General features: G+C 36.7%; 1 protein-coding gene across 1 annotated transcript in view; it reads right to left on the reverse strand.

Annotated features, from left to right (window-relative positions):
* uxs1 (UDP-glucuronate decarboxylase 1) overlaps nt 1–13,236 on the reverse strand; it is a 188,017-nt gene that overhangs the window by 100,265 nt on the left and 74,516 nt on the right. The window contains exon 9 of the mRNA XM_057335651.1: nt 9,670–9,791. Coding sequence (XP_057191634.1) covers nt 9,670–9,791 — 122 coding nt within the window. The remainder of the gene's footprint in view (nt 1–9,669; nt 9,792–13,236) is intronic.

The raw sequence follows: 13,236 nt of genomic DNA on the forward strand, positions 1-13,236 counted from the left end.
TGCTCCCTAAATTTAACCTGTGCGACCTCATTTACATTACATTACATTTAACATTTATGCATTTGGCAGACACTTTTATCCAAAGCAACTTACATTGCATTATCCTGTACATTTTTGTTTCTAAGTATGTGCAATCCCGTGGTATCGAACCCACGACTTTGGCGTGGTTAACGCCATGCTCTTACCACTGAGCTACAGACCTCAAAATATATTTGGGAGCATTTGTGCGAGTGCACATTTGTTGCGGTGTGACCCGTTTTCATTACTGTACAGAACACACTAATAACTACACAAAGTATGTGCATGCCATGCTGTGAGCTACAGTGACCGGCCAGGCCATTCATAGACAACGTGATTTTCCATCCCGCGGTGCTATTTTCCCACCGTTTTCTATGTAAACATGCGCTAGACGGACAGGTTTCAACCTTTGCGAGCGCGTCTCCCACGTCTGCAACGCTTCGCGCATAATCACTAGTATTTACGGCGGTTCGTGCTGCCAGCAGCGCTTTGGGAGCGCGAACAGCAGCTGAACAGCAGCTGGGCTGCCTGTAACACAAGTGCAGTATAGCAACTGCAAGTTCACATTACGTTATTTTAAATACCTTCACAGACAAACCTCTTCAGAAACGGATCATCTGTCTCTTACATATGTGCAAAACATGATGTGTTTATGTAGTTTTAACTGCTTCTCTGAAGGCTATAAGGGTTCAGTCTCCACCTATGCTAACACGGGCACTATGCATAAGCATATAGAGAAAACAACCACAGCTCTTTTCTAAAAGCTACGACTGTTAAGAAAACAAAGTTATTAAATCTATTTTTTCCAGTTGAGGCAATTATCCAAAGTCAAGTCTTTTTTGTCTTTTAATGATTTTGAAAGAGTCATTCATGCTTTTATTTCGACCCGTCTCGACTATTGTAATAGCCTGTATGTAGGTATTAATCAGGCCGCCCTCAAACACCCTTTACAGATGGTACAAAATGCTGCTGCTCGGTTGTTAACTAGGACGCGCAAGCATGAACATATTTCACCTGTATTGGCATCTCTTCATTGGCTTCCTGTTTGTTTTAGAATTGATTTTAAGGTTTTAAGGTGAACACAGTCTCGTGTCTCGTCTCATGAGATAAGTGTCTCGTCACACCCCTATTATATTGCATTTCTGTCAATAGACCTTTAAAGGTGGTGCTGCTCATAGATTCACAAAAGACATTGGTGCTTCTGTGGTCGATCAGACCTTGAGACTTTTCCCATAATGAGATGTCACACAGATGTTAGAAAGACACTTCATTTACTGCGCACTGACCGCTTTAGATGGCTCATTGCTTAGAGTAATTTAATAAAGACGTATTATTTTATAATGATGATGCATTAATAATAATTAAATAACAATTCTGTTGTCAAGTAAGAGTTCATTAATCTAACAGTACACCCTTTATGGTTCATGCGTTCACAGGTTCCGATGCAGTTAATCCAATGGCATTTCAAAGCCAAAAATATCTGAATCATTAAATCCCATGTTGAATCCTGACAACATCTCTGGACTGTGAAGTCCGCTGGAACAGCAGCGGGACAGCAGTTCACTCTGAGCTCTGTATGACAGCACTGAGAGGACAATTCTGCAGGTAAAACGCATCGCACACTTACCACAGACACACTCAAAAAAATGTACATGGGCATTCAATTCCATAATTCAATTACAATACTATACATTACATAAACAGACATCCTTTTGTTTCTTTGAAGAAATGTAAATCGTCCAGGTTGTACATGTAATGAGAGTAAATTTACTTGGATGAACGTGTGAAATTTGAGGTTGTGCCCCAAACCCCTAGGCATTAAATTTGATTACCATAAAGTGTCCATTTTAGATCAATTAAAATATTACACATTTATAAACAGATGTATTTTAATTTCCTTGATGAAATGTAAATGGTCCTGGCTGTACATGAAATGCCAGTAAAGGTGCTTGAACTAATGATTAAAAATTGAATTTGTTCCCTCATCCTGCCTACAGCGCATGTCAGTGAGAGTGAAGCGAGGTGTCCGTGCAGGAAAACCAACCGCCAACGCAAGTCCATTTTAATTTTGTCAGTATTTAAGATGTGTCCAGCAAAAAATGGCGGTTTGATTGCTAATTTGTTTTCGTTAAAGTGACTATGTTTTATCTGTTGGCGTAGTACAGTTTTAAACGGAAAACTTTAGCGCATGTGCTTGGTTCAGATTACTACAGGTCACAGTACGTTATTACGAATTTTTAATGTGAGAAATTCTCTTAGTGTCAGTATTATAACAGTGTTTAAAATCGCGACAAAGAATTGAAGTTTTTAGCCATTTAACATGACCATAACGTTAATAAATACGAGCAAGTAAATATATACGTTCATAGCTAACCAAATGTCTTTTTATTTATTTGAAGAAATGTAAATTGTCCTGGTTGTACATGAAGTGAGAGTAAATGTGCTTGAACTAATGATTAAAAATTGAATTGGTTTCCTGATCCCGCCTACAGCGTATGCGTGAGAGTGAAGCGAGGCGTTCCCTGCAGGAAAACCAACCGCCAACGCAAGTCCATTTTAATGTTGTGAGCATTTAAGATGTGTCTAACAAAAAAATGGCGGTTTGATTCCTACTTTGTATTCGTTAAAGTGACTATGTTCTATCTGTTGAGTAGAGTCTACTCTAGATCTGTCTGCTAGCCATATCCTTTTGCTGTTGTTTTGGAAAACATTGTTTTTGAAAAATTTGTCTCATCAGCATTTGTTACATTTCTTGTTACATATGGCCAACATATACTGTTAATGTTATAAATCAGTTGTAAATGAGTTGAGGCTTCAGGGTTGAATGTTTTAGTACTGTAAAACATGGGGTATCTCTTTGAGAGAGACTGTCAGTGTTGGGTAAGTTACTCTGAAAAAGTAATTAATTAGTAGTTACTAATTACACATTCGATAATGTAATTAGATTACTGTACAAGTTACTCTCTTCAAAAAGTATTTAATTACTTATTACTTTCTATATCCTACATCAACCTTGATGAGTTAAGTGATACAAGGATAGAAACGGCTCTTTTAATTCATTCAAATAAATAATATAAAACTATTATTATTATTAATATAAAAGCATTATTATTAATTACAAATGTGAGAATTATACATTAAAGCATGGATTTTAAAGTTAGACTTTGAATTTTGATGTACACATATTACACAAAGTATTTAGTTTAATTACATCAGAAGTAACTGTAATTAAATTACAGAAAAAAATAAGCGTAATCCCATACTTTACTTTTTCAAGGGGAAAGTAATTAAATTACAGTAACTAATTACTTAGTAACTAGTTACACCCAACACTTGAGACTGTTAATATACATGATATTAGCTGATTAATTTTTAGAATTGTATAATTTCTTAAGTTGTATTGTTTCTGCATACTCCTGCAGAGTTTTATCATTCTGTGCATTTGAAGGCTTGTCTGAGTTATATACACTGCGTTCCAAATTATTATGCAAATGATATCTTTCTCTGGTTTTCCTAATTTGTCGATGCAAATGACAGTCAGTATAATTTTCAAGTAATCAACAGTTAGGGTACATTTGGAATTTTATTGAACAAACCTCCCACTGACAACAGTATTTATTTAAAAAATGAAAAACTCAAAATGCACTGTTCCAAATTATTATGCACAACAGAGTTTGAAAACATTTCATAGGTTGTAAAAAACTGAAAATGGTCATTTGTTGAATTTGCAGCATTAGGAGGTCATATTTACTGAAATCAAAAGCTATTTCAATCAAAAACATCCTAACAGGGCAAGTTACATGTTAACATAGGACCCCTTCTTTGATATCACCTTCACAATTCTTGCATCCATTGAACTTGTGAGTTTTTGGATAGTTTCTGATTGAATTTCTTTGCAGGATGTCAGAATAGCCTCCCAGAGCTGCTGTTTTGATGCTAACTGCCTCCCACCATCATAGATCTTTCGCTTGAGGATGCTCCAAAGGTTCTCAATAGGGTTGAGGTCAGGGGAGGATGGTGGCCACACCATGAGTTTCTCTCCTTTTATGCCCATAGCAGCCAATGACACAGAGGTATTCTTTGCAGCATGAGATGGTGCATTGTCATGCATGAAGATGATTTTGCTACGGAAGGCATGGTTCTTCTTTTTGTACCATGGAAGAAAGTGCTCAGTCAGAAACTCTACATACCTTGCAGAGTTCATTTTCACACCTTCAGGGACCCTAAAGGGGCCCACCAGCTGTCTCCCCATGATTCCAGCCCAAAACATGACTCCGCCACCTCCTTGCTGACGTCGCAGCCTTGTTGGGACATGGTGGCCATCCACCAACCATCCACTACTCCATCCATCTGGACCATCCAGGGTTGCACGGCACTCATCAGTAAACAAGACTGTTTGAAAATTAGTCTTCATGTATGTGTGGGCCCACTGCAACCGTTTCTGCTTGTGAGCATTGGTTAGGGGTGGCCGAATAGTAGGTTTATGCACAACTGCAAGCATCTGGAGGATCCTACACCTTGAGGTTTTCGGGACTCCCGAGGCACCAGCAGCTTCAAATACCTGTTTGCTGCTTTGCAATGGCATTTTTGCAGCTGCTCTCTTAATCCGATGAATTTGTCTGGAAGAAACCTTCCTCATTCTGCCTTTATCTGCACGAACCCTTCTGTGCTCTGAATCAGCCACAAATCTCTTCACAGTACGATGATCTCGCTTAAGTTTTCGTGAAATATCTAATGTTTTCATACCTTGTCCAAGACATTGCACTATTTGACGCTTTTCGGCAGCAGACAGATCCTTTTTCTTTCCCATATTGCTTGAAACCTGTGGCCTGCTTAATAATGTGGAACGTCCTTCTTAAGTAGTTTTCCTTTAATTGGGCTCACCTGGCAAACTACTTATCACAGGTGTCTGAGATTGATTTCAGTGATCCAAAGAGCACTGAGACACAATACCATCCATAAGTTTAATTGAACAATATAAAATTAAATGTTTACGACACTTAAATCCAATTTGCATAATAATTTGGAACGCAGTGTAATTTAATGTACTACTACTCCCTCTTTTGTACTCTTGATGTACTGATTTTTGCAGGTCTTTATTTTGTTAACTGCATTTCTTATTACCAACATATACACTGTTGCTGTTAAATTTGCAGTAGGCCTGTACAGTATTAACTGATAACATTTTACTATTGTGTTATTAAGTAGTTTATACTGCAAAGTTTCATAATTCTGTGCATCAAATGTTTTTATGAGTTATGTCATTACATGCTTTTCTGAGATGGACAGATTTTTGAAGTGTAAAATGTCTCTATTTGCAATGATTGTGTCCTGAGAGGTGGAACGGTGCTGTAGTGTGTAGTAACTCTCGAAGTTAAATTTATGAAATTAAAATAAAAAGGTTTTTATTTTATTGCTATTGTTTTTTTGTGTGTATATATTACATATTCATACAGCTTATAAAATAAGCACAATCTTGCAGTAGTGTAATACAAAAGCAAAAATACTTATAATGCATAAGTTGGTATATTTTGTGTATATATTTCATGGTATATTATATGTTGGTTTATTCTGTGGTAAAAAACAGTGACCGTTTTGTCTTAACTTACTTGAAAGTTACATTGATTTAAGGAAACACGTTAGTTTAATGTTATGTAGATACATTTGATTTGTCAATGTACTATAGGAAAATCACATTAATGTAGTTATTCAGTTTTATTACACCCAACAAACATGATTAGATATAGTTATATTAATGTACTACTTTTATGTGGAAATTTTATGTTCAACTGAGGAGTCATGTTTTTGAGTGCATCAATGGACCATCGACTAACCTCAGTACTAAGATAAAAGGGATGAAATGATTGCTGAACAAAGGGATGAAGGAACAAGTTATAAAAGAGAGAGGCAACTGTGTTAAATATGGTGATTTAAAGGGATAGTTTAGAGAAAAATAACATGTATTGTTATTTATCTACCCTCAGGTCATTCAAAACCTGTATATTAGGGATGTGACAGTGATGAAATTTGCCCACCGGTTAATAGACCGGTAGTGCGGGTGACATTGGGGGTGGGGGGTTTGCTGTGGGGTGGTAGAAGATGCAGCTGTGCACATGATGCATTTTACTTTCAGTTTTGAATTAGCGGCAATTCGGAACGCAACTTACTTGAATTAAAAACATTACAAAAAAGTACAATGAAATTTACTTATATTAAACACAGACCTTACAAAACGAATAGCCACACCATGCAAAAATAAGAAACTAATACTTTTTTTACATCAGATAGGTTGCCTTTAACAAAACGAATAATCACGACACACATCAAAGTAAAAAAAATAAGAAACAAAATAAAAAACCTTTATGTTAGATAAGTTGCCTATATTAACAAAACGAATAGCCTAATCACGGCACACACTTTGCAAAAATAAATAATTAAGAAACAAATAAGGAAAGCAGTGGACAAGTGATATAATCGGTAGGCAGGTGGACACCTGGTGACACCGACTATCGGAACAAGCCTACTGTACAGTATATGACACGTTCCCTGGTGGAACACTAAAAGATATTTTGAGAAATGTCTCAATGGTTTTGTGTCCATACAATGACAATCAATGGAGGCCAATGTTTTTGGCCTTTAAAATATCTTCTTCTGTGTTGTGTAGAAGTCAATGAGTAAATGAAATAATTTTCATTTTGAGGTGAACTCTTTCTTTACATGGATAAGAACAGTCAAGGAGATCAAGGAGTTTTTCTTACCAACCTGCTTATTTAATACATTTATATAGTGGATACAAATGCAGAGAAGTATTTTAATCTACTCAAGTACGTTTTTCTACTCAAATACACGTATCTACACTTTAAGAATTCTCTAAATGTTTTTACTTCAGCACTAAAGTACTTTTTACTCCATCATAAACAATAAATACTTGTTTTTTTAAAAGCATACCTTACATTAAAACCTCTAGTACTCTCTATTTATACACAAGTACAAATATTGAAATACTTGAGTAAAAAAACTGGAGTAAAAGAGCAAAATATTTGTAAGAAAGTATTGTAAGAATGTACTAGATTGTTAATGTACCCAAGTACAAAATGTATTTATGAATTGCAGTGGAGTAAAAAGTATGATAATGCAGTAAAAACACTGTGATAGAAACTACAGATAGTTGAGAGTAAAAATACTTAAGAACTGTCCACCTCTACACAAATGAGACGCATGAGAATACGGTAAAAGAGAGAAAGGAGGAATCAGGAAAGATAAAAGGAGACTTGGTTAAAGAAATATTTACTAAATGGACTTCAATGAATGTTCAAAGAGTAACCACGTGGTCAAAACAACTCTGAGCAGTTCAAGAAAACAAAAACTGCATAATACTCGGTGGTGTTCTGCAGCCTTTCTGGATGTTGAATAGACAACCATGATATATAGATCAATACCAGAATGAATCTATTTCTCTAGATAATCAATAGATATCTAATACGGCAATAAAATTAAAAGCACTATTGCAGAGAATGCAGTCGGACCCTGAATGAACAAAGAACCAAGCAACATCTTTATCATTACATCATACACTTATAAATCAGTTGATGATGATACAAATCAAACTAGACAAAACACTGATTAAGAACACAAAACAGGGCAAAAAACTGATTCGTTTTATGTAGAGTGTCACAGAACTTCAAAGTTCTGGAATAAAAAGAATATCCCTGTAAAAAAACTGAATGTAGACAGTTGAGAGCAACCGGATGAACAGAGAAATCAGTTGATGTGAATGAATGGAAGTGAATGGAAGGGTGATTTCATGTGTAGCGGAGCATAAAACATAACAGCAGAACAGAAAGCAGGAACAGATGAAGCTTCCCCACAAGCTCAATGATCTTGGCTCTGCCACAGAGGGGGTAAACGGGTGATGGACTGACAGATATGGAAAAGAGGAGACCCCACTGGGCAGAAGCAGAAAAACGATAAACAAGATCAACCAATAACGCAGGGGGACACAGACAGAAAGAGAAAATGGTCCATTTCAACTTCGCAGATGATCCTGTGAAGTGACATGACAATTTCTACTCACAATCCAAAGTTTGACTCCTCAAAGGATTATGGAAGCACAAGGCCCGATTCACATTTTGCTTCTAAAACCGCGTGGAAAACGCAAGCTGCACTGCGCTCTCCTTTTTTTCCAAAGCGCCTGGACTTTGTGCTCTCCTGGCGTCTGTTATCGCTAAGCAACCATGGGCCACGATAGCCGTTGAGACGGGTAGGTATAAACAAAGGATATATGGATTATATACACTGAAAATACCTTGCAATAACATCTGATCAAATGATCATCTGTGTCTCCATCTTCATTGAGCTTGTCTATATTGGCTGGTTGGTTCTTGTCACATGACCTGCGGTGCGCTTGTGGCTTTCTGCAAATGTTTTCATCTCGATGCGGCGCCGACACGCCTGAAAAAAAGGAGCGCGCGTCGCCCCCTATTTCCGCGCGCCTGCCGCGCGTCTACATTTAAAATAACGAATACGCGCGTGGAAAACACGCGAAATGTGAATCGGGCCTAACTTTTCTTGGTAAAATGAATCACAACTAGCTTTCCTTACAGTTGGCAATTTTAGAGAAGCGTCACACGTTTCAGCCACTTAAAAACTCGAGTTAACTGATATGATGTGATGCATTCATTCTTGGATCAACTCTATTGTGCTCAAAACACTAAATCATAATCAGTCACTTTTCCACCGTCTGGCCGAACTGTTCTTGGAACACTGAAGAACAGTTATAGTTATCTTTCCAGATGCTGTTTGGCACGGCATGATTATAAACCATTGTCAGGTCTGAATTCTCAGCATGGTTGGCTAACAGCTACTCAGAATTGGTCACTTGCCTGTTGCCTGGCTACCAGTTTCTCTCTGTAGCAGACCAAGCGCACTTGAGCATTTGATGGTCTCACGCGTTCTCTGTATTTTACATTTTGTCATGAGTTGTGCGTTCTCTGTTATTCTAGCAAACTAAGTAAAGATCAGGGAAAACGAACATATCTGATCTTCCTCCAAAAACCTAGTCGCTATTTGTGTAATACCGTCATTGCGTCACTAAGGCGACGGATGCATTTGTATTATATTCCAAAGAGCTCTGTTATCGGTCCAACCGTGTCCAAACTGGGTACTTAATGTAATTTCTTTTCTTCCAACTCAAATGCGAAGCATTCAGATAATAGTGAAACACATTTATGAAACACGTTTATCCAGAATACATAGATGTATTGGAAATACAAAATTTCCTCTGCGTTCAAATCATTTTAAATGTCACTGGATTTCTTTTTTAAAGGACAGGACAGATAGCAGCTGGCATTTATGGGTCAGCACGAATTTTTAATCATATCTTCCTGAACTATGATTATGTCATTTAGTAAAATAAGTACATTGGTGAAACAGTGACGGTGATAAAAATCTGACATCAAGTGTAGAAAAACATATAATCACCTGCTACAAAGGCTGGTGCCATTTAATCATATTTACAATGTTTGACAAGAGGACACCAAAAGAAAATGAAGCTGTCAGTCCCATTGCACAAAAATAGGATCATTTGGATCATGCCTATGCCCCAACTCCTTACTTTAACAAAAAGTACTGATGGATGAATTTTACTCTTACCTGTTTCATGTAGGCATAACACATGGTCTCTGCAACCCGCTTCCCTTCATCATAACAGGCCCGTGGGCCGATAGGGTTCACGTGGCCCCAGTAGTCCTCATTTTGAGGGTGAACCTCTGGGTCTAGTTGAAAAAGAAAAAGAAACATTTGATAAACAATTTTTGTAAACTCCAAATATCATACAATGCAGCTTGTGGTATTAAAACAGGGTATTTTATTTTTCTTCAACAATAACAGAAGGCAGAATTCAGTCTGGTAAAGCAGATATACTGTAAAGCGAGACTGACTCAGCCTACTGAGAGTCTTCCAAGAGTATCATTGAGAGATCACTGAAACAATCAACACAATGAACAAAAAAAAAGACAAATCCTGACAGTGGGGTGGTCAATGACATCATCTCATGATCATATAGTGTAAGATGAAGTTTGAGACCATCGTATAAAAGAACATCCAGGCCAGAGCAAACCTCTGGTTTGAGATTTGATAAACATGTTCTGGTACATACACGCTGGTATGTTCGTCACAGCTGGAGGTGGTACCACAGGCTGAAAAGCCTGATGGAAAGGTTTCATCTCTGACATCTGTCAGCCAAACGGTCAACTTTTAACTAACTGGTGCAGTGTAGACCATCGCAGAGACGTGATGCTTTTAAGTAAGTGGCACAGCTAAATCAGGCTGTACAAATTTAACAGTCTATTCCAAGGCATGATGAGTAAATAATTCTCTTAATAAACTACACAGTAGGGCTCAAATATGTTCTTGCGTATATGTTCTTTGGGTAACACTGTTTATTAGTTTTATATATATATAATACCATTCTTTGGAACATACTATGCTAATTAATTCAAAAGGGTGATTAACGAAACCGATGCTTTAATCAATTATTATGGAGTTAAAAGAGGTCTGAAGCAAAGGTTAGGGTTAATGTGACCGGTTTTATGGACTTTCAGATCAATCCTTTGAGGCCACCGTCATGCAGAAAAGTAATAGCTTTTTGTAATTTAGCAATGTTCTTTAACATGAAAGCAATCAATAATTTAAAAAAATCAATTGCTTTTAAAATGAGTCTCAGAAGAAATTCACAGTGTTTCTTTGTAATGTATTGGACCCAGCTAAAAGATTTACATTTAGTCATTAAGACGGCGCTCATATATATATAATCTGCTTTATTATACAGTTTTATAGATACTGTTTCAAAGACAAATGAGGAGCCGTCAAAGTGCGTGCATGAGTGTGTTAAAAATAACGCTTAAAGATGATGACTGAAAAGAATTCACAGATTCACTGTTGTGCCCAAAGGTTGAACATGAGAAGAGTCTTGATCCCATCTGTTTACCCTGTGAACAAAGATGGACAACAAAACCATGCCTGAACAGAACTAATAAAATGGCCAACTTCATTTCCATTTTATTACAAACTGCTAGGGTTTATATTCAGCATTTTCGTAGTTACTACATATTCTTTAATATTTTACAGTCTTGTAATCTATTGTTTGTTGCCCATCATTAACATCATCTTATGACGAAAAAAATGTGAGAATTTTATTGTACCTAAGTACTAGGGATGAGTCACAGTTGTCGGATATTCGATTAGTTGATTTAATTATAGAACATTGAATAGTGTGTGCGATTGTTGTCTAAAAATAAAGAACAAAAACAATTCCCCGTGTTTTCTGTGTAGATGTGGTGGTGACTCCAGAGGTTGGTGAAGCTAATAACACACCTAAAAGCTGTCAACAGACAACTGAAGAAGTCTTACACTTGCAAACATTACGTCGGCTATGCACACTGTAGACTTGCGTGGCATATAAGGCAACTTGGGAAATGTTAAATATGAGTTGTGTGGTGGTCCTTTATAAAACTAATAAAAATGAAGTGCTGTGCAAACTCTGTCATGCGAAGATTGCTTATCTTAGGTCAACCACTAAGATGAGCATTAGTGATGGGAAGTTCGAGTCATTTTTGCGATTCGGATGTTTGAATCTCGTTCAGCAAAATGAACGAATCTTTTTTGGAGTCATTTCGTTCATCTGAGCAGAGTTAAATTAATGTTGCATGTTAATAGCCAAATTACCCCATAACGTTTATTTATGCTAGTTTTGATCAGATATATAATAAGAAATAACTTATATTGTAGTTAGGGACAAGTTATGAGAAACAGTTATTTAATTATTTCCTGACAGCATTAAGTTATGTATTTATAATTCATTAACAATTTTGGGTCACTCAGGTATGCAATGAGGTTTACAGGTTGTTGTTTTTTACTAAAAAGTCTCATGCAGTTTGCAAAGTATATAATAACAGGCTATTGAAATCATTTAAATGTGCAATTATTTAATAAGAGATCACTTGTGTTTTTTACTAAAACGTCTCGTGCAGTTTGCAAAGTATATAATAATAGGCTATTGAAATCATTTAAATGTGCAATTATTTAATAAGAGATCACTTGTGTAATATATGCATTAGACATAAACACTGACTTTACTAGTGTTGCTTATGTTTATATTTTGCCAGCACAGTTCTTATGCAAAATAGTTAGTTAGTTTCATGATCAGATCAACCAAGTTGAGTGCTAGACGGGCAGAACAAACATTGGCACTCATTACTAAGAAGATCGCTAAAGATTTGCTTCCAAACAGCTGATACTGAAAGTGCCATCATTCAGGCTGTTCGTAATATGTTCCGTCATTTGATTATGTTTCTTTAAGCACGTTATCCTAAAATTACTATATATATGGCTTGAGTTAAGATAGCTTATTCCCTAATGAATTAAACAGCTCGTCATCATACAGACGGAAAGCGTGAATGTGAATTTATGCGTGTGTAGTCTATACATGCGTGCGGTGGAGGGGTGCGATTTTCGAATAATTTCCAGCGAATTTTGAATTTTTTTTTTTTAAATGGCCATCCCTACAGAGGTCGCATTAACCAAAAATTATCCGTCATTGACAGATTTTTTTTACCAGTGACAGAAAAATCTGAAGGCAGTCTATGGAGCGATTTTAGTCTCATTAATTATTCACGCGTAAAACAAGATACACACATGCGTAAACAGTTTCACATGAACAAAACCTAATTTACGTGCACAAAGTATACATATACATTTACAAAAAGCAATTCACGTGCGTAAAACAAAACTATTTTCTCATAAAGTACGTTTCGCAAACATACAACTGTGCACAAATATTTCAAAAGTTTAAAATGTACACGTTTATTGTGTTATGTGAATGTGCAAATCGTCACTCACGTGTGAATCGGCTTGGATGCGTGTGTTTTTTGAGACTCTCCTGGCAGCGCAACCCCACCCACGTGGGTTCTCGTACTCTTTAGCCAATCAGATTCAACCTTACCATTCAACCAATCATAAACGCGGAGAGCACAGTACTCAAGGAAAACGGCTCTGCGCACCTTTTGCGCAGCTACAAATCTATGCGCCCATACAAAACAATGTTTCCAAGAACTAGTTATTTATTGTCCTTGTTCATTTTAAACATACATTGTATGGACATACAAACATGAACATATCTCATCTATCAGGCACAGTTTGTTACCCAGATGGATTTTAGCA

Source organism: Triplophysa rosa, linkage group LG6 (assembly GCF_024868665.1).
Source record: "Triplophysa rosa linkage group LG6, Trosa_1v2, whole genome shotgun sequence".
NCBI lineage: Eukaryota > Metazoa > Chordata > Actinopteri > Cypriniformes > Nemacheilidae > Triplophysa > Triplophysa rosa.